This window comes from Diabrotica undecimpunctata, chromosome 2, assembly GCF_040954645.1.
Source record: "Diabrotica undecimpunctata isolate CICGRU chromosome 2, icDiaUnde3, whole genome shotgun sequence".
Taxonomy (NCBI): domain Eukaryota; kingdom Metazoa; phylum Arthropoda; class Insecta; order Coleoptera; family Chrysomelidae; genus Diabrotica; species Diabrotica undecimpunctata.
The window spans coordinates 53436046-53460051 of NC_092804.1; the positions used below are offsets into that span (position 1 = coordinate 53436046).

General features: G+C 32.4%; 1 protein-coding gene across 3 annotated transcripts in view; it reads left to right on the forward strand.

The window, feature by feature from the left end:
• The window catches only part of MFS17 (Major Facilitator Superfamily Transporter 17), a 211198-nt gene that overhangs the window by 103113 nt on the left and 84079 nt on the right, over positions 1-24006 (forward strand). The window contains exon 1 of one of the 3 annotated variants that reach the window (XM_072522894.1): positions 23570-23714. The exons of the other annotated variants lie outside the window; for them this stretch is intronic. Within the exon in view, the coding sequence (XP_072378995.1) occupies positions 23684-23714 (31 nt within the window). The 5' untranslated portion in view covers positions 23570-23683. Of the gene's footprint in view, positions 1-23569; positions 23715-24006 lie in introns of those variants that run through there. 3 annotated transcript variants of the gene reach the window in all.

Genomic DNA, 24006 nt, shown 5'->3' on the forward strand with positions numbered 1-24006 from the left:
CTTTTGGGCGACAATAAACACAAACGATCACAAAACTTATGAGTAGCGCAAAAATCGGTGATTTTTCTTATTTGTCAGAGTGACAATCAATCGAAGTAACCATAGTAATATAAAAATTATTTGCGAGGTTTGAAAAAATAACAGTATATTCTATTCGTAGTAAAAATGACTTTTTGTGCCTCGGCTTATTGTCAAACGTATAGCCTCGCCAAAAAAGTATCATTTTTACTTCTAATAAAACAATATAGGTACTATTAAGTACAATGAATTTATAGAGTACGGCCCTAACGGCTTGGTAATGCAAGAATTATAATACTATTGTCAAGTTCGTCTTCAAAATATTCAATTAAATTCGCTATTGTTTGCTGCCGATGTTGAAATGTTGCAGATTTTTTGCAATGTATTGGCAAAATTCAAAACAAATCGGTAGACAATATTTTGTTCTGATAATAACATATTTTTATAGTATACACTGAAACAACAATATTAGAAAATTTCACCACAAAAAATGTAAACAACCGCAAGTTGTTTACAAGTAGGGAGTGACACGTTTATCATCAATAGTCTCTGCCACATATTATTCATATATTAGAAGAAATACAGTGTAGATATGTATATATATATATATATATATATATATATATATGTATATATATATATATGTATATATATATATGTATATATATATGTATATATATATGTATATATATATATATATATATATATATATATATATATATATATATATATATATATAACAATAGGATGATAACAGCTGTCTAAATCATATAAATGTCGAACAGGTTGTTCATTGTTGGTTCAACTTCATAATACATTATGCAGTTGTCACTATTGAAGCCAAATGGTCAATGAATTAAATACCAAAAACCTCAAGGTGATGGAAGCCTGTCAGTTATCAGATTCGGAAGTTTCTGTCAAAGAATGATGACAGTTTTCGGTTTTAGGAGAAAAGTTATATTTAAAATATGAAATTTATGTTAAGATCAATTTTAGACAAATTATTATTATGTTATTAGTTTTTATATATAGAAAATAAACTATTATTGAGAGTTTTTATCGTTTTTTAATTATTTAGGGTTTAGAAAAATGCAAAAGACAAGATGGTATTATTAAGGAGATTCTAATATACTAACTTGATTATTTTTTGTTTCTAGCATTACCAGATAGGAATAAGTTTCCCTTAGATGTTGTATATCTGATTTTGTGTCAATCACATTATCAGTTGTTGCAATGAACATTATTAAAAATATAGTCATTATTAAAAAAAGTCTTCTATTCTAGGATGTTTCTTTTTTAAGGATTTTGACATCTGCAAAATTAATTCTCTGATTCTGGGTGTAAACGAGGTTAGCTAAAGAACTTTTATGAGTAGTGATGCGGTCTTCAAGACGTCTAGAAGTTTGACCAATATATTTAATGTTGAATCATTACAAGGAATGCTGTAAACTACATCTGATATCTGTTCTTTAGGGGTGCGATCTTTAAGTTTTGAAAAAATAGAGTTGACTGTTAAAACTGTTTTATTGGCTATTTTGATGTTATCATAGGATTTGAAAATTCTTGTCAGCTTAGGTGTTAGATCCTGTATGAAAGGCAACAAACAATATTTTGGAGCAGTTTGGGTAGGCACAGTGTTATTTGTATCAGTATTTGTGATAATATTAGAAGGTATTGAATTTATTGGAGTGCTTAATGTTTCTAATGGTGTATTATACAGAACTTCCTTTAAGAGGAGTGGTGGATAGGAATTATCTATAAATACATCAGAAAAATCTCATAATACTTCTTGATTTATGTCCATATATAATTATTTATAGTTATTTATCCATTATGCAGAAAGGAAAGAAGCTGCTCGCATCGTTTTTGTACCTCAAAAACGGTGCGACTCTTCTATTTTCTGACCAACCTCATGTATTGGGTTCTTCAATAGTGATGGTGTTAGGAACTACCTGGTGGCTTAGATAGGAAAGGTCATGTCTTTTACCGCAATAAAAATAGTTTAATAAAAAATTAAATTGAGAAAATTTTGGATCTAATTTGATTTTATAAGAATCTATATGTACTGCTGGAATCATTGCATTATATAACAATTTTGTATTTCTATTTTTAAATTAACATAATAATTTTTACATAATTTGCGGCTGAACGATATCATTACAGTGTTTTTAGCAACCTCGGTCATTTGAGTGTAATTGGTCGTAACATTTTTTTATTCGGAAATAAACTGTCCGGAAAAAATCGGAGACAACTAAATTTTTTATATTGTTATTAAAAGTATGCCCCACTTTGTATAGAGCTAATATGAAATAAGATTTAAAAATTTTAATTACAACTGTATAAGGAATTTTATGCGTTGTTCTTTGAAATACCTAGCTCTTTTTCTGACCGTATCTAAAGTTTTTTTTTATTTCGCTACAATCTGAATTAATGGCGATGTCTCGACTTAAATCTTTATGAGGTTGGCCTCAGCTATTAATTCCAAACAATTGTATTGGAATTTGTCAGTGAATCTTGGTTGTGTGAAAATCAACAGTAAATCTAACCTCAAATCCACATCGTGACCTTTTTCCCTTTGGCCCGATAAATGTGGCGTTTTCCATGAAATTAACTCCAAAGTTCGACATCCTTAATAGATGTTTCATTATAAAGTTATTAGTGTTCTTGTAAGTAGAGCAGTTCGTAAAAATATTCAAATTATCTGAAACACTTGATATTAGTGAAATAAACATCAAATCAACAGAAGTTCTGAAACTATTTTCTTGTGGCATGTTTAAGTAAATATTGTGTTTTGATGGGATTAAGCCACATTTTCATCATCATCATTCTGGCTTTACATCCCTTTGTGGGTCCTAGCCTTATCAAGAATTTCTCTCCAGTTGTCCCTATCCATCACCATTATTTAAATAGGACTAGTTAGCCAACGCAATGTATAAATTTGTTTGATTCTAATTGAGACAGTCACTAGATGTCACCACTCTTTCTGTCTCAATAGATTTTAATATACCATTGTTTGTTTGATATACGTTATACTAGATGGTGCTATGTGAAAAAGTTAAAGACTAAACTAAACGTCCATTTTTGATCCCTTGAATTAAATTCACCAGCGTTGCAATATTTCACTGACATAGTAGCAACAGGTTTGCTTACAAATACAAATGTTACAAAAAACAGACCATGAATCACTTACGGTATTCATTTAAAATAGAGTTATTACTATCAACTAGTAAATATCGTGTCAACTAAAATTGTACATAAACGTACTGTGGCTTCTAAATCTTCCTATATCTAAATAAGTTTAAAGAATTTAAATATTTTATTTTATTTAGAAGTGTATTACAAAAATTTTGTCCGAGGTAAGTAAAACATTTTAGTTCTATGTGTTTAAAAAAAACATTTGTATGAGAAATGAACAAATTAGGTATTTAGAAATAAATTTTACCGGATAATACATACATTCGATAATATTTGAAAAAAGTGATTTTAAATTAAAATAATGTTACTTCCATAATAAATAAATGGTTTTTTACAGATGGCTGGAAATATTTGTTGTTATTACAAATTTGGTTTATCACGATACAAAATTCATGGTTTAAGAATGTTCAGCTTTCCGACAAAAAATCCTTCGGCTTGTCAAACATGGATATTACACTCTGGTAAGTAAATAGAAACTTTTTTTATATTCTTTTATTTTACACCGTTTCCGTTACGTAATTAACTTGAAAAAATGTTTAATTTTTTTTTTTCATTCATCATTTTTTATTATCGCCAGGGTGCGTGCGTCATATTCGAGATGCATTAATTTGAATACAAAGTGTAGTAAATCTACTTCAAGATAGATCTAACGAACTAGGAGTATCACTCACTGAGAGCAAAACCAAATTAGTAAAATTTTCCAGAAGGATTTCCACTCCCTTACCCAAAATTTTATTTAACAATTCTCTACTTTCTGTTGTTAATTAATGTAAAATTCTCGGTTTTATGTTTGACTCCAGATTAAATTGAAAGAATCAAATCTCTGAACTTAAAATCAATTGTTTTAAAAGGTTGAACATTTTTAAAACCCTCAGTCATCTTCAATGGGGTGCCGATAAAACTACTTCTAGGTCTGAGCGCTTTTCGCTTTAGTCCTATTGAGAGTGTATACCGTGAATCTAATGAACTTTATCTTACCCTAAGACGATAATCACTTTTACTTTCGTATGCTGCATCAACATCCGCAAATCCATTTAATCCCGTTCATTCCCTAATTGCCACAATGGCGTCTTTTTCCACTAACAATAACCAACACCTTATCATAAAACCTATACCTCAATTAATTTGTCCACTACTTAAAAATATTGACCTTTTTCTGACTAGTTCATTTCCTCTAACTTTACTTCCCCTCTGGGCTAAAGATCTTCCTTCAATATATACCTCACTCACCATTTTTAACAAACTTGAATCTTCTAACCTTCTTATAAAGAAAGCATTTTTAGAAATTAATTCTCTATACAGATGCTTCTAAAACTACCACTGGTTGTGCAGTAACCACTAAACATGAACTTGTAAGATCATCTCGGTTACCCTTAATATGCAACGTTTGCACAGGTGAACTATATAGTATTTTGTTGGCTTTTAAATACATCTCCCATTAAAACGGATATATTGCCATTTGTTCAGATTAACTTTCATATATCCATTTAGTCAATACAATTTTCACTGACCACCTATTAGTTCAAAACATTCATGACATATACCAAAATCTCTCTGCTTGTGCTTACGATGTAAGTCTCTCTCATATGGCTGATTTCTCACACCGGAATTACTGGTAATAAAACAGCAGATAATTTTGCCAAAGAAGTTACCAACCATGGGGTGACTGAAGTCACCCCAATTCAACTAGCTAACGAATCTCGAAATTCGTTTTTAAAAAGTCGGTAGAGGATACTTGACAAAACTTATAGCAAAAGAGCAAAACAGCTTTTCATAAACTTCAATCTTTTATTGGTCATCTCTCCCTAGACTTCATAACTAGAAGAGAAGCATCGACTATTAGGAGATTACGAATCAACCATACCAAACTTACCGACTGCAAACAATTCACCAACCTGTATAAAGCACTGGACTTGAAACCTACTCTAAGGAACTAGAGAATTATCTACCTCTTCCTCAACTGTAAATTGTATATGTTGATTATGATTGTTGAAAATGTTGACTATTTCATTAATTTTGTGTTTAGGAAGTGCCAAAACTAAATCATCTACATATCTTTTAATAAAAGGAATGAAAAAAGTGCAATTGTTGATAGAATCACTGATAACATCATCCATGACATAGCTACTTAGAATAGGACTACCAAAAATTTGTTTTTGGTAGTGATATGGGATCTTTTTTTTCCTATCTAAAATTTTTTTTTCTTACTCTTATATTATATATATATATATATATATATATATATATATATATATATATATATATATATATATAAATATATAGATAAAAACATATATTGCCATAACTGCCAAGTTATCTATATTTTGAATACAGAACTTAAATTGTTTTTTTACTTTATTGTGCAGAAAGTTGCTTTTTTTCAGTTGTGTTAATAATAATATTGTTGTAGGTAATGCTGCATTGGAGCTACCCGATTTAAAAAAAAAATTCTATGCAGTAAGCATTTTGACCAAAAGTATCTAAATGCAAAATATTTACCCAGTACTGCTATACCAAAACAATATAGTGAGGTAGAAGAGGAAGGTTCGTTAACGACACCACGCGTTTTTCATACGTATTCAATAGCAAAACAACCATCAACCAGTGCCAATACTGTTTCGCACAGTGATAATTCTGAACTTGACGATTTTGTTGATTAGCTTATAGATATGCCGTTATCACCATTGGTCAAGAAAAAAAGATTTCATAATTATCACACACTTTAAAGGAGATTACATGCATCTCGAATACGTATTAATGTTCTGAAAACTCGCATAACAGCACTAAAAAAGAGACTGGTTAAGATTAGGACAAAATCTGTACAAACTGCACCAAAGCCACAAACTCAGTTTTCTGCTGCAGTTTTTCTTGAACACTTTGCTATCATAACGTTTGTTGGACTTGATACCATTGTAGTTAAACATCGATCTAATATTTTTAAACTAGTATTGTTGGTTCATACATATATCCAACTCATACATTCCTTATTTTAGTTCATAAAAACAATGTTACAATCAATTTCTATAGCTATTAATGTAAACAATTTTGTTTTGTTTTTTTACCTTGAATTATTATTTTGTTACTATTGTCTATGGTGTAGATATTAGAATTTTGATAAGTGTTATCTAACTATTAAAATAATGCGAATTTAATTTTTGCATAAACAGTTCAGATCGGGCGAGTTGATTGAAAAAAACATTCTCATTTATGTAAACAGAAATACAAAAATGGTGTGTATATTATAAAATACATAAATAAATAAAATAAAGGGTACTATTTATTAAAGTTTTGTTAATTATTATTCCTTTTATCCCGACACATAGATTAATTTGTCCCTAAATATGTGTTGCCTCTTGTTACGGCATATCGATCTGTTTATTTGTTTCAAAACCATTATCAAAATACCATACCCATAATTTACTATATTTTCAAACGTCATTTTAAAGATTAAAAGATTGAAAATTTAATTTTCTCAAAACATACATAAAACCATTGTTTAAAAAGAATTTTTTTTTTAAACAATGATAAAACTTAAGTCTTGACTAAAAAATAAACCTCCGCATGAGTGTTCTAAGACGATAGCAGTCGAGTCTATTTCAATTAAATATTTAATCCGTTTCTAACAAATCATATAACCAAATTAAATATCTGGTAAACTAATAAATATTAAAAAAAAAGGCAGCATGTACCTACTTCATTTAAATATATTTGTTACGTTTTTTATTAATTCTAATTTATTTATTAAAGGTTCTATTTATAACACTTAAAAGTTTATTAAAGTTTTTATTTTGTACTAATTTATTTTAATTACACTTATATAATTTATTATAATTCGTGCGTTACAATTTAAACGCGGCGCGCGATCTTCAGATATTAACTGTTTTCTTCCCAACAAAATTTCTCTTTTTATATAAAACTCCGTTAGTTTCGGAATCCCCTATAACAGACATGAATTTACTCGAACATTGACGTATTTTGGCGAAGGCGGTCTTCGGCTAAAACTAGTTTTTCAACTGAGCGCCGAAATAACTAGAACAGAACAGATATTAGTCATAATATATTTACAGTTTTATACGAAATAATTATCGTAACAGATTACTAACCGATTTAGATTTAGCAAGTCTCAAAGTATAAAAACAATTTGAAATATTCGCTCGAAATAGTCAAGTTATCTTTCACAAGACGCATAAAACGATAATAACAATAAGCATTTTATTAAAGTCTTATATTTTCTTCACAATCTGGCACCCGTGTACAGGTTTGCATTAGTTATCAGACAGGTAAAAATATACTCGAATAGAATCCTGCAGAGAATTCAGTTTCTGTTAATAGTTTTTTAAATTTATGACTAGAGGCCGCCACATGACGGCAGAATAAAAGTCAAACGTTTGTTCCATAAGGATTGTTTAACTAGTCCTATTTAAACAATGCCATCACCTTCCTCCGCCAAGCACGTATTCCCATATTTCTCATACCTTCATCGATGTTATCAAGGAACCTTGTTCTGGGTTCTTCTCTTTTTCTCTGACCAATGGGTCTATCAATTGGCTTCTTTTGGTCCATCCTCATTACGTGCACTATCCAGCTCAGATGTCCAATCTTAATATATTTTATGCCACAATATAGTTTAATAAAAATAACATCTTCCATTTGTTTGACGTTTCGATTTTCAATGCGGAAATCGTTTTCAAAAAATTATTATAAGCAAAAAAATTCTCCTCACAAATGTTTTATATCAACATTAGTCCCGAAAAAACAAATGTTAAGCGACAACGGCTAAGTTTTCACCATCCTTTCGAACCAGCTAGAATATATACATACTATATATACAGAGAATAGAAATAGATAGTTGTAGAAGGGCTATTGAAGAGGGAGGACTTAAAATTAGCAGGTCGAAAAAGGAGTATATGTGGTTAAGAGGTAGAGGAATGGTTGGGATCGTAGAATGCTTGGAGAAAAACTAGGAAGAGTAGGAGAATTTAAATACCTTGGCTCCTACATAACAGAAAATGGGACACTAGATCGAGAAATTGCCCACAGGATACAGGCTGGTTGGTTTAACTGGAAGCGAATGAGTGGAGTACTTTGTGATTGAAAAATGGGGGAAGGACGGAAAGGAAAGATATGCAAGAGTGTGGTGAAACCTGCGTTGGTGTACGGCGGCGAAGTGTGGCATGTACGAAAATTCAGGAAAAGAAGATGGAGGTAGCTCAAATGAAAATGTTGCGGTGGATGTTGGGTAAGACTAGAAGGGACAGGATTAGGAACGACTTGATTAGAGAAAGAGTTGGTGTGACTACAGTCTCACAAAAGATTCAAGAACAAAGACTGCTATGGTTTGACCATGTCAGACGTAGAAATGAATATTATGTGGGACGAAGGATAGAGTTGTTAGAAGTTGATGGAAGGAGAGGAACAGCGACCCCTGAAAAGAGAAAATCTGAGGAAGAAATCATACACGCGGTTTGTCAAAAAATATGAATTGTGGATATTGTTAACTGTTTCATAAAATTCATATTTTTTGACAAACCTCGTATATGACTAAAAAAATTTAATATTTGATGATTATATTATATTATATTTTACGATTTAGAACATGCAGAACTTTTTTTCATAAAATTAAAAATAAAAAAGTTTTTTATATGGCGTGGACTTAATTGGACACACTGTATATACATATATATTTAAACCTAGCGCTAAGATTAATACTATTACAAGAATTAATATTAAACTCAACAGTCTTACGGCTGGAACCAATGCATTGGTTAGTGATCAGTGTAGTAGGGTCTGGGGGCTGGGGAGACTGAGACCTCGGAAGACCTGAAGAAGACATCAAAGAAGATGTCGAAAGCTCGGCGCAATGATAATCGACGCGGTTCAACCCGGAAGACTGTTGAGGTTAATATTAATTCTTGTAATAGTATTAATATTAGCTCAAGGTTTAATTATATATTTATATACAGTGTATCCAATTAAGTGTTGAACCAATCGCGGAAATCTTTCGGAACATATATTTATACATATATATATATATATATATATATATATATATATATATATATATATATATATATATTCGGGTGTATATATATATATATCCCGAATATATATATATATACACCCGAATAATAACGAACAGATTAGAGACAAAGCTGGATTTTTACCAACCTCGGGAACAAGCCGGTTTCCGCCATAATTACGGCACAAACGATCACCTGCAGTGCCTAAAAACCCTGATAGAAAAAACTAACGAATATAACCGTCCCTTGGCATTGATATTTGTAGACTTTAAAAAGGCTTTTGATACAGTGGAACTACCGTCCATCTTAAGAGCACTACAAGATTGCAGGGTCGACCACAGATATTGTAATATAGTTAAAAATATATATGAAAATGCCACAACAACCATAAGTCTACATTCAGCAACTAATAAAATAAAGATAAAAAGGGGAGTCAGGCAAGGTGATACCATGTCACCCAAGCTGTTCATTACCGTTCTTGAGTATGCATTTAAAAAACTAACATGGCAACAGAAAGGAATATCCATCGATGGAGAAAGATTAAACCATCTACGTTTTGCGGACGATATCGTGCTTCTGTCAGATAATCTGGGAGAGATCAAAGACATGCTCCAAGAACTGAATGACATACTACAAGAAACTGGGCTGGAGATAAATTTCGAGAAAACCAAAATGATGACCAATATGGTTCCCAGCGAAGAGATACAGATCAATAACAACAAGGTAGAATTAATCGATAAATACACATACTTGGGTCATGAAATTAGAATAACCAGAGACAACCAAACCTGCGAGTTAAATAGACGAATCACGTTCGGATGGGCGGCATATGGAAGGATGAGAGACATTTTTAAAACAAATACCCCAATTCACCTGAAAAGGAAGGCATTTATCCAATGCATCTTACCAGTCTTGACCTACGGAGCAGAGACCCTAACTTTAACGAAAGCTACTGCCGAAAAACTGAGGGTAACACAAAGGCGAATGGAGAGATCAATGCTGGGCCTGACCTTGAAAGATCGTGTGAGAAATGAGGAGATACGCCGACGAACTGGCGTAGGCGATATTATACTGCGAATCAATAAACAAAAGTGGAGGTGGGCTGGACATGTTGCTAGAATGGAAGACGGAAGATGGACGAAGAGATTATTGGAGTGGAGACCAAGAGCCGACAAGCAAAGTCGAGGCAGACCACCCACCCGATGGACCGACGACCTAAGGAGAATAGAAACAAACTGGATTGCAGCAGCTAGAGATAGAGAGAACTGGAGACGTTTGGAGGAGGCCTATATCCAACAATGGATGTGAAAATGGGGCTGGATGATGATGATGATGATGATATATATATATATATATATATATAAAGTTTAGGGTTGGGTTAAATTATGGATTCAACTAAATATCTTTGAAACAAAAAGGACACCATTTATGAAACTTTGCATGCAAGTACATATTACGCACCTGACGCCATATTTTTTGTTACTATTGTCCTTCCTTGCTGAAAAGTTGAGGGTATTTCCGGTGAAACTGGAAGTAGAGTAGTGACAAAAATATGGCGTCAGATGCTTTCATATACTTGCATGTAGATCAAAGTCTGAATGTACACATACACTTTTATTTAATGGTGGTAAGAGGCAACAAAAGAAAGATTATCCAAATCTTGTGTTGTGTGGGTGTATTTGTCGTCGATTAAAAATCCGAAATCCATAAATGCTGACGTATAGAATTATTTATTTAGTGGTAGTCACAACACGTGTTAGATTTGCACATTTTGCAGTCATGCATGGATCACATGTTGGGTAACGCCTCGTTCACATGGCAACGTACTGCACGTTTATTACAGTATTCGATCTTACCAAATAAATAATGATGCATATATTATGTATACTTAAAAATAATATTCAGTACTTTCGTCGAATACTCAACAAAAGGAGATGTTCCTTTCCATTAAAAATGGCAAATAACCGAAATAATCATTATCATCATTGGCTTAAAAACCCATAGTGGGTGTCGGCCTGTTCTAGGATCAGCTTCCATTCCTTCGCCTTTAATTAAAAAGAAAAGCAGCGAGAATTTGCGGAAAAATAACTATTCAAAACTAAAGTAATCATTCAAAATGACCACCACCAAAAACTTTGGTATTTTTGAAATATTATGTCTGAATAAGCTATAATACGAAAAGTAAAATGAATATGTCTTAATATTTTCAAATTCAACTTAGTATGCGATGACAATGACAGGATCTCGTTGTTGAACACATACGGTGATTGTCATTTGTTTTAAATAATCTACTACTGTCAAAAATACATTTTTTTAAAATTTTTTATCGCATTGAATATTTTCTTAGTGTTATCATACATTATAATATATAATTATCTTTATTACTGTATTAAGAACTAATAATATGCCTTATCAATTTAGCAATTGATGGATGAAGTATTTTCTGTATGTAGTATGAAGTTATTTTATTATTACTTCCGTTGACAGAAAAGATTTGATTTCACGTTCAGAGCTTCTACCCAGTCGCTCTGATGAGTCCTGCTAGGATAAAATACGTAAAAGCGAATTGTAGAGGCACTATATGTGAATTCAAATCTTAGCTGTCTTTTCTATTCTTAATTTAATTAGGAATAATCCAAAAGTGAGTACCCGACCAATTAGTAATGTTCTGCAAAACCCGCATAGCACTGTGTGGCAAAGACTTCTTACAACAACATTCTTACAACATACAGGAAGTACATAGATTGGATACCTGGAGATGAAATTCTCTTAATTGATTTTAGTTGGTGAATCCTCCTAAATCCAAGGATTGTAAACAGATGTTTATTCACGGATTAAGCAAAATTTATTTTGCTTTTTTGCTATATTTATTTTTAAGAAGTTATTAAAAGGAAAATACCAGTATTAGTAAGTCAGTAACATATAGAGGATACATCATTTATGTTTTTTAAATAACAAACATATAAAATCAGAATTTGGTGTTTATTGAAGATAAACTGAATGCACGACCAAATACTTACCATGTCGGGATAGTATTATGAGGTTTTTTTTTCCTGATTTTCCCTCATAATTTACTATGGAATCACTAACAGGAGAATTTTACTGTCATCATGACATGTGTTTGTCTTTTTAAAGATGAATTACATGCTATGATTTTTTCTGACGGATATTCTCAAGTTAAAGTTGATTTCATGTAATCGAATGAACTATCTTATAAGTAAAGTCGCCCCAGGAGCGCAACTCAACAATATTGGCAATATCATTTTAAAGTCGTCTACTTTAAAATGTATAATGTATGTCTGAATTGTCAGTATAAATGAGTCAGATAAAATTAAAATATTAGAAGAATTTTTCACCAAGTAACAAAAAAACAAAATTTGTTTAATTTACTAATGTTTGTATTTTGAGAACGATTTCTCAAATCGTGGAATCGAAGTGGAAATTGAAACGTCAATAAACGTAATTTAACCTTTAATTGTGGCTTATTCCCATTTAAATATTAATTACTTTAAAATGCCACAAGACAACAGCTTCAGAACACAGATGAGATGGGTAGACGACATAAACAGAATAGCCGGAACAAATTGGAAGTATGTTGCTCAGGATATAGATCAATGGAACGAGTTGGCAGAGGCCTATGTCCAAAAATGGACGATAGAAGGCTAAGAAGACGAATATAATATAATAAGCTATATAATATATATTATATAGTCCAAATTATATAGATATAATCCAAAAAATTGCTATGTTAAAATGGAACTGGGCAGGACACATAGGAAGAAAGGAAGACAATCGTTGGACGAAGCGAATTATAGAATGGCGACCAAGAGCAAACAAAAGAAGTAAAGGGAGACCTCAAATCAGATGGATTGATGACATCAAGCGAATGGCTGGTCACGAATGGATGTAAAAAACAACACACAGAACTTAATGGACACACCTACGGTAATGGGCTTATATCAGACGATGAATGGAATAGCCGTTGATGATGATGAAGCTATATAATATCGGATGTCATCCAACCCTTTTTTGTACTTGGTTTTTTCCTAGCAAAAAACCGTTGTGTCTGCCTTAATGACTTCTGACTTCATTTTGTTCCAAGCACTGTTAATATGTTTTTCTGTAGCTTCTAGAAATGTTGGTGCAATCGTTTCATTTATTTTTTGTTGACATATTTCACTATCAAGCTTTGATAAATCTAGTCTTTGAACTTTTTTTTGTACTTATTTCTTTTGTTGTCTCAATTTTATTTTAACATCGGCAAGGAGATTGTGGTCAGTCTATATCAGTACTAGGGTTTTTACACTTTGAACATTTGTTTATAAGATCTTAATCAATTGCATTTCTTATCAGGTTACTTTGGTTGTCTCTGGGTGTACGAGCCCCTTCCCATATCAGTTGGCCCAACGTTAAATTGGTAAGAAAATTAAATTTTAGAGAACAAAAATAAAAGCGCAGCGTAAATTTTAGAAGTTTTAATGTATCGAACAATACTTTTAAATTTCCTAATTATGGAATATATTTTATAACGTAATGAAAGCTGTTGATTAAACAGAATAATAATAACTAAAAAAAAACGCATAGAATATGTAATATTAACAAAAAAAAAAAGTGAAAGTTTACCACTGAGTTACATCCCCTTTATTTTTAATGACATCCACAATTCTTCGAGGCATAGTTTTTCCTAGTTTTAACAAAGTTTTAACAAAATTCTAATGAAAACGAATCCCATATTTCTTGCAATTTTTCCTTCAATTCGTTGACGGATCTGGCAGGATGTTTTCTCAAAGCTTTTTTCATTTCGCGCCACAAAGTCTCTATCGGAGACAAGTCGGGGCTGTTAAAAACCCATTCCAGAAGTGGTATGCCATTGTCTTCAGTCCATTTTAAATCCTCTTTTTTGAGATATGACAACCTGCGCCGTCCTGTTGGAAGATAAAAACTTCCGCTGATGTTAAACGGTGTTCCATAATCAGTAAAAGAGATTCTTCTAAAATATTCAAATATTTGTCCGTGTTTACAACCCCATTGATAAAATGTTACTTTCCCACACCTTTGGACGACATGCTGCCCCAGATCATGACAGATGCAGGAAATTTGACTTTTCTCTTCAGGCAGTCGGGGTGGAAGGCTTCATGTTTCCTGCGAATGACGCGACTGCTACTGTCTCCAACACACACTTCAAATCTGGACTCAGCACTCCATTGTATTGAATCCCATTGCGACTGAGTCCAATCGTTATGCTCTTTTAACCATCTTTTTCTATTTTTCTTTTGTTGTAATGTTAAAAGTGGCTTTTCCTTAGCCTAAAATAAAATGAAATTTATTAAAAACAATTCGTACTAATTTTTCAACTATAAACCTTACTTTGTAAGTACCAAATCCTAATTTGTGGGCCTCTCGGTGACATGTTGATTTAGAAACGTGTCTTTCAATAACGTCATTCTTCTATTCCAATAACGTTATTTCCAATAACGTCTATTTTTCACTATAATGCTTCTTAGTGCCCTTCGATCTGCTTCGATTATTTTACTTCTTTGTACATTTCTAGGTTTTGTGACGACCGAACCTGTAGTTTTGTATCTTCTGACTATATTTCTTACACTATAGCGTAACAATTGCAACATATTCGCGATTTCCGAATTGGATTTTCCAGAATTAAAAAATCTAATATTGATTGAACAAATATTCTGATCGATGACTTTACCTCGACCCATTATACAATGCACAACCGGCAAAAAGCTTTACAACACTACAAATTACAGTTGACATTAACTGACAATATTATTGTTTTGATATCATTTTTCCATAGCTACCTCGGGATTTAACGTAATTATGAAAAAATCAACGTATGTTGACATAAGTGAATGCATAGCCAGGGTTTAGTGAAATTTTTTTTATTGTTGAAAATAAATAAAAAAACCAGGGTAAAAAAGGATAATGTTTTTAATAAATATTAATAAAAATGCTTATACAAACTTATAAACTTTATAAATAAAAACATGCAGAGTATAATTTGTTTATGGTAATCGACTTAAACTGCAAATTCCATAGGTGGGCCAACTGATATGGGAAGGGGCTCGTATACAGTCTAACTCCATGTATACAGTCTATTGTACTAAGTGGTCTCTTTAGAGGTTAGAGAATAATATTTAGATTGTGAACAAACTAGTATGACATACAAGTTTGTATGCACCGTGGGCATTAATATATGCGTATACCCTCGGGCGACTTACAAACATTAGAGCCAGAGGCCCTCGTGTTTGTAAGATAGTCACCCTCAGGCATAAACATCTACTTTTACACCATTAGACCATAGTACATAAATAACTATTATGTAGATATCTCTTTTTTTCTGTTTATATTTTTATGTATCTTTTATGCAATTGGAAATTTAGTTTAAACTTTGAGTTTTATTTTTATATCTTTGAATAAATACTTTTTCTGAAATACTTGTTCGGATTATCCATGCTACGTTCGATTCCGTGGAGCACGGATAATCGGGTTTGTATTGCACTAACAGGGCAAATAATGGAGATGATAGATGATGGGTATGACGATGATGAAGATGATGCAATTATAACACAATTCTCTTACAACCGAAAGACATATTTTACTAGTAAATTTAATTTGATTTTTTCGCCAAAACATTCATATCTTTTGTGGTTATTATTTGTATTGATCTTATGACTAATGTATTATTTAAAGAATCGATACACGGATAAGTAAGTGCAAGTTCCCGTAAATTACAAATCAGGTCAAGTTTAATTATTTAACACAATTATGCCACCTTGAAATTTTAACTGTTAGCAAACTGTTAGTTATTTTCTCATCATACGCAGAATTGCGCAACTCGTGGTAACATTACGATATTTCTTCAGTTGATATGTAGAGGTATCATTTCGATTTTTATGGTCATATTTCGGTATTGACTAAATAATATTTTAATAATTTAAGTAATATTTTAATACTAATACTACTTAGAAATAAAAATATGCACCTGGCCTGGTGAACTGTTACTACCATCTTACAATTCATATTCCGTAAGGTTTAAAAAATTAGTTTGCTCAAAATAAAAAAATACGGGGGGAATATCAAAAAATGTTGGACATGTGGGATAGGAAATAGATACAACTTGTACCGTAACATCTGAAGAAGCCAGATAGTGTTAAAACATGTCATGGATAAGTATAGTTGGTGTAGATAGTAATTAGGAAAAAAAAACACCATTATAATTTTTCTGCACGTATTTTTATTATTTGAATTATAAATTTACAACAAATAATATATTTCATGTACTTAAACAACTACAATTTAACTCTAAACACCTAACTAAACGTCTAGGTTTACCTAAAACTAGGACATGTCATAATCTTCGTCCAGACCTATAAAACTAATCGATTCAAGTTTTCTTTATTTCGTGGCGCTGATTATTATACTTTAATGTTCCTTAGCCCCTATATTTTTTCAATGGGACTGATGAAGCTTCTGACCATGGACTTGTTACCAAATGCATCCAAGCTTGAGTTTCTGCAGAAGCATGGGATAATGCATAATGCCACCTAAAACGACTCTGGAATAAAACATCCGTCGTTTCAAGAACAAAAGCATTTAAAATGTCAACACTGCATTACTAATGGTGCTATCAATTTTATAGGTAGGTTTAGCATCACGCTGATTTTTTTATCTTCACGAAAACGTCGACAAAGATTCTTCGTTTCGTTTGGAGATGTGTCATTGTAGGGATTTTTTTTGTTTCTTTTATATGTAGCCTAGCTTGTTCAGTGAAAAGCGGACAGTGTATGGACACACTTTTATTCTTCGTTGATTGACAAATTTGCCAGCTAATTCTCAAAACAATAGACGCGGATTTTGTGGTTTTAAAGTTACTAAACAATTTAAATTGTCTTTGCGAATGTTACTTGGCTACTCCTTAGTGTATGTCTCATAACAGTGCCATTTAATAGTCGAGTTTCTTACTTTTAGATCTCTGGCGGTCATTGCATCTTTGACATCTTCTTCCTAGGACCAACTTGGTCTATTTTCTGGCCATTTTCAGGCATTCTCTGCAGGTCTCCATAACAGGCTTCAATTGTGTCTATTATTTCTAGATTAATTTCCATTTCTCACCGGATATCTTCTTTCTCCACTCTTATCAAGTCTAGTGAGCTGGCAACATCGCCTCCAATAGTCATTTCCATGGCCTTAATTTTTGATTTGTTTCCTTGTTTTTTTTTTAATTTCAGCGCAGTACAACCCAATACCTTCTATTATTGCTTTATAAATTCTTTTTTTATTGTCCTTTACTATTTCATTATTCCACAATAGTCCGTGAACTGCTTCTTCGTTACTCCCTGCTTTTAATGTTATTTAGACTCCCAAATATTTGAAGGTTTCAGTTGATTTTATAGTTTCTATTGCAATTTGTAAATTTTCTGGTTTTTTTCCTCGGAAGTACTTTTGGTATGTTAATTGGGAGGCCCCTCTTGGTCTACTTCTGTTCCAGTTTTCTAAGCGTATAGTCTATATCACTGTCGCCTTCAGCTAGAATGGCTTGGTCATCAGCGAAGTGTATCGTATACAATCTCTCATCTTCGATTGGGATGCCCATATTGCAGCACTTTCTTCTCCTCACTGAGAGCGCCTCATTCAGGTGTATTTTGAAGAATGTAGGTGCTATGCAGCAGCCTTGTTTTAGACCCTTCCTAATAGGAATTCTCTAGATAATTTGTTTCTAGTTTTAATGTTTATCGTCATATTTTTGTAAAGCTGTGTACAATGTGCCAATTTCTTTAGAAAAAATGTTTCAAACAAGAGATGTAGCTGAGATAAATTTGAACAGAAATGTATATTAGCACTTTTTCTGTAGAATGAACCATTTCTCCGGTGAAACGTGAAATTTGTATCAACTCTACGGAAAAAAATCGATATATTTTGATCAGCATGTCTTATCGACAAAAATCAAAATGTTTTTTAAAAGTGAGGAGTGTAGCATTCATATGTAATTTTTGCATTTTGTCTCAAATGAAGTCAGTTTCTATAAAGCTGTTAAATAAATAAATGTGCGATTTTTGCCATTTTTTTACGATTCTCATGAGATCAATAAAATTTATCACTTCCACTGACCGTTCGCTGTAGAATTTTATTGTTAGAGCTTAATCCTCAAAACCTTAGCATGAAATTTCGATTTTGAGTTTTGGCAATAAATAGGAGTCATTTGAAAAATGATTAAGAAACGTTGAATTGAAACTTTCAGATTACGAAGGATCTAAAAACGTTTAAAACTACTTCTTTTTAATTGCAAAATGACGTTTTTCAAAACTATACAACTTCAGATACAAACTCCACCCAAAGCCGTCTTTATGGAAGCATTTATCGTGACGTGAGATTGTTTGTAATGTGAAAGTTTAAATTCAGCGTTTTTTCATATGTGTTGCCAAAACTCAAAATAGAAATTTCATGTTATAGGTCTTAAAAGATTAGGTTCTAGCAATGGAAATTCCACAGCGAACAGTCAATAGAAGTGACTTAGTCTCCAAACTAAATTGGTAAACTCCTGTACGAAAGTTCGGATTTAGAAATTTTGGTAGAGACTTATGGTTCCCGGTTAGTGATCCAGTTCTATCGGCATATTGCCATATAATTTAATACTTTTAAGTATTTTTTCTTTAATGTTAACCCAACCACTGTTTGGTTTTGCGGTTGGTTACACAATTACTCCAAAAGTTCACTGAAAATTGACTGATTAGTCCAAAAACGTTCTGAACTTTATTATAATCAATTTGGATTTTTTAATTTAATTTTTTAATTAAATATACCACTTACTACAGAAGTTTTTTTACTTCGATGTTTTTTAACTTATATGTTATACAGCCAACTCCCGGGAATTATCCCATTTTAAGCTTAAAATTTTTATGGTTCTTCATTAATTTTTGTTTTTAATGTAATATGCTTTAGCGTATAACCAAATTCTTCCATTGGATGAGCTTAAGAGGATATTTAGGGTTATTTTCTCTTGGTTCATAATTGATGTTATTCTGTTCCGATTATTCTCTAGTATCCCAGTAATGATTTGTAAATAAATTTCGCTTTTGCTTTAATTTTATTTTGTTTTGGGGCAGTTTTTAATATTAGAAGTGTAAAATCACTCGTTGTGTTTCATATGGGAATGTGAGAGTGTAAAGTAACCTCTTCTTTTTCAATATTTTACACCATTTTTGTACAAATTTTTCTGGTAGTCTTATATGGCATTAGAAACCGGCGCCCCAGCTTTCGGCTAGAAATACTAATTCTTTCTTGAACGGATTGTACCAATCTATTAATCCTAATTTGTCAAAGCATGAGCTATTCCAGTTCTTTGCCAAATTAGTGCAAGCGATGCCCTCTTCGCCTCCGTATAAATGGTGGCCTGGCTATCATTTTGATCCTTGAACAAGATAACAAGTTCAGTTTTGGACAAACAACGAACACAGCAATAACTGCTTTTACGAATTTCAAGTTTGCGTGGCGTTTTAAACTTATTTAATGAATAATTAATGGCATTTATCAATAAAAGCCAATCGTGATTTGATTCTTCTGGTCATGGTCACTAGATCAGATTTTAAAATCGTGTGGGAGTTTCAAGATTAAAATTTTCCTCAAAAGTTATATCAAGTTATATCTCATAGGTTTGTAGCATTTATTCTTTTCGAGCAGTATAATTCGTGTTTTTTTAACTTTAATTTTCTTTTGTGCTCATTTTGTATGACTTGAAACAAATCTGTAGCTTAAAAAGCTAAGGAAATCTGCGAAACTGGGGTTGCTTTTTTATTAAACGTCCAAAAAATAGTCAAAATCATAGATCAGAGACAACGAAATGGTTATTCAGTATGATAAGATATTTAACAAAGAAAAATGTTATGTAATTTCGGGATGTGTTTTTTCGGAAATATCAAATGAGTGATATTAAGGAAGATCGCCTTTCATATTATAACCCAGAATTTGGAAATTTATTTCATTCACATAAGAGCAGAAAAATATTCGCTTAGAAGTCACTCTAGACTACTTGAAAATGGTTGTTAGTGATGAAAATATGCGTAAAAAAAATACATGTGTCCAGTTCTAAGTTTACAGTTTTGATGCCGAAATAATTCACTATGGAACCATCCATACTCGATGACTCGTGAATCCGTCTTGTCTTAAACTATGAATTAAACAATGAAAATTCAGTTGGTAACAAATAAAAGAATGAATTAACTAATCATATTTATTTAGCATAACACAAAATAATGATATTTAGTTTGCACAAACAAACCCTGCCTATAGCTTTACAATAAAATGAAATGATACTTATGGGCATCGATGGGTTGCTTGCTTCTGTATAGGATGTTGCCTCCAGATTATGTGGGTAGGTCTTAGGTGTTTGCCATTTGAGTGGTCTTGACGACAGCTGCAGTCTTAGTTGGTTGGTTTTATATGTGGTTAATTCATCGTCGACGATGTGTTCAGGAGGTTACTTCCGAAAGGAGAAGCAGAAATTAGTTTTATTCAATAAACTATCCCATAAACTATAATATAACACAGGCTGTATTAGAGATACATCAAACGGGGTTAACTTCCTTGCCAATTATTTTACAAAATCACAATTAAACAATTAGCAGACGACAAGGATAAAGTCAAATAGAATTATTATTAAAATTAGTTAAGTTTTGTAAGATTCCTACATGCATAAAACCGAAAACGTCGTTTTGGAAGAAGTGAGGTTATGAATATTGAAAAAACTGTAAGAATTATAAAATGTAGGTTACAATAAAAGTACTCAACCCAAAGAGATTTCTGCAGACCATAAGATGAACCTTATTTCATATTTCCTTTTTTTTTTTATAAATTTCAACTACACACAAAAAAATATCCTACCCCTTCGAAAAGCTGATTGACTGAAATAGTGGGGACTTGAGACAAAAGTTGTGACTACAATAAAGTATAGATTCACTGAGCTTGGGAATATTTGGACATAGTCGTCGTCGGAAAGATACAGCTTTGATGAACAGATTTCACAATGGAAATGTCCATACTAGTGTCTCTGATAATTATTTTTTTTAGTAGATCCACGGAGCAGGGGAACATTTGACCGTAGTCGTTTTCGGAAATATACAACATAAAAAATTCCACCACTGATTATATTAATAGCTAAGATAAACTTATATTTGGAGACTTGTTTAATTGAAAAAAGAAGAAAAATTGGCAAAATAATAAGGTACTAAATTTACTAGATAGTTGGGACTGAGTTCAGCGAATAGAGTATATTATGGTGTTGTGCACAATGAATACTCGTATACTTCCAAGAGTTGAGATAATCAAGAAAGAATATTAGCTCAAAAAGCTAATTTAGCTAAAGCATTTATTTAAAAAAACATCGCGTGGCATAGTGACTAAAAAACGGCCCCACGATGAAGTAATTCAAATAATAAAGAAACTAAAAAACAGTAAAGCGCCAGAAACGGAAGGAGTTTCGGCAGAATTGTTTTAATATGGAGGAACCGAACTCTGGGGAAGAATCCATTATCTGATAAAGTTCGTATGGATCAAAATGGATTCAGACCAAATAGAGCCACTACAGACAACATATTCATACTTAGAACAATACAAGAGAAAGCTTATGAATACGACATATAACTATATAATATGTATATAGACTTTAAACAAGCTTTTGATAGTGTGAAAACAGACAAAATGCTGGAAGACCTCTGAAATTTAGGTATACCAAAAAAATATATCAGCCTCATAAAAATAATGTTACAGGGTTCAAAAGCCGCAGTTATAGTAGATGGAGAACTGCCTCCCCTGTTTGACATCAACATGGGGGTGAGACAGGGAGACGCACTTTCAACCATGCTGTTCAACCTAGTTCTTGAGGCAGTCATCAGAAAAACTAATGTAACCGGCCATATAAACACCAAAAGAGTACAAATTACTGCATATGCAGACGATGTCACCATTATTAGTAGAAGCAAGACACGACTAAATGAAACGTTCAAGGAAATTGATCCTGAAGCACAAAAAAGAGGGCTTAAAATAAACGAAACAAAGACTAAGTACATGACCATCAAAAGTACATGATTCACATATCTGGGCACAGAAATCAATCAGAATTCCGTAAGTAGCGAAATTAGTGCACGTATTTCCAGTGGAAATGTATTCCAGTGGAAATGTATTCCAGTGGAAATCGTTCATACTATGCTAATAAAATATTGATGACATCGAAATTATTAGACAAAAGAACCAAAATGACTATCTACAGAACTTCGATTAGACCCGTAGTAACCTATGGTTGTGAAACCTGGGTAATGACGAAGCAAGGGGAAGCTCGACTCAGGACATTCGAGAGAAAGATACTGAGAAAAGTATATGGCCCGGTGCAAGAGGAGGACGGCACATGGAGAATCAGGAGAAACGACGAGGTTAATGAACTGAATGAAGGGTATGACATTGTACGATTTGTGAAAAGTCAAAGACTGTCATCGCTTGGAACTTATTCAGCGACAAGAAGACACGAAAAGGACAAAGAAGATGTTACAGTGGAAGCCGGTAGGACGGCGGAAAAAAGGAAGGCCCAGGACGAGATGTTTGGATGCCGTGGAAGATGACCTGAAAACCATGAATATAAGACAATGGAGGAGAAGGGCCCAAGAGAGATCTGAATGGAGGGACATAGCCAGACAGGCAAAGACCCATCCAGAGTTATGATACCAAAAGAAGAAGAAGAAGAAACATACTGCTTGAAGCGAAATTCTCGGCGACATAAGGAAATGTGATGATGGTACCATTACAGCTTAATTTCAAAACTGCTTCAGTGACCTAAAGCACCAGCGGGAGCGTGTTTTTACATCGAAGGAATATTCATTTGAAAGATTTGAGGGTTGGATGACGAAGAATAAATCATTACGAAGTTTTGAATAAAGCTACTATACTTTCGGAACATACCTCGTATTAGTTGTATAACTGTCTAATGATTTTCGTAGTATTTTGTATCAAAATAAGTATCCTAAGTTTAGTAAACAAATTTTATAAATATTGTGGAAACGACTATTTTTAATATGTTACGTACAAATTGAATTATCAGTAAGTATCTGTGACTCAATGAATGCTTCGTTCTATTTGATATATCTAATCTTTGGTGTCCTTGCATTTGATACATATTGGGGTCAAGTTTACATAGTAGTTTATGACACCTTGAAAATTTAATTATTATTCATAAATATGTCTGAACCCTTGTCGTAGACATATTACCATTGTAATCGTATTCAGATTAGCTGACGTTGTATTAAATATGAAGATTACGATTTAATCAATTCCTATATTTAAATTTGCAAGAGACTCTTTTTGTTAGTCGTGCATATGCTTTTGATAAAAGGTACATTGCAATTGACTTAATCAGTGAGAAGTGAAGTGCTAATACCAAAGTAATTTCAATGGGTACAAAGGGCCTTTGCAGATATTTTGGTAATTCAGTTTGCTATATATTTATTATCCAAATTAGCTTTATATTTATAATTCTACAGATAAATAGTATTCATTTGTGAGATTTAAATTTTTTTCTTCTTTCTATTTTCTTGATAGCCTGGTACCTGTTTCATCTTTTGATGTATTTTTATTTCTTTTATCAAAAAATTTTTCAGCGTTAAATTTTTTTATGGATAGATGTTAAAGTCAGGTTTACACGTATCCAGTAACTGGCACCAGTCTCGCTGACATGCCAGTGCTTGACTACAGCAGCGCAGGGACGTTTACACGT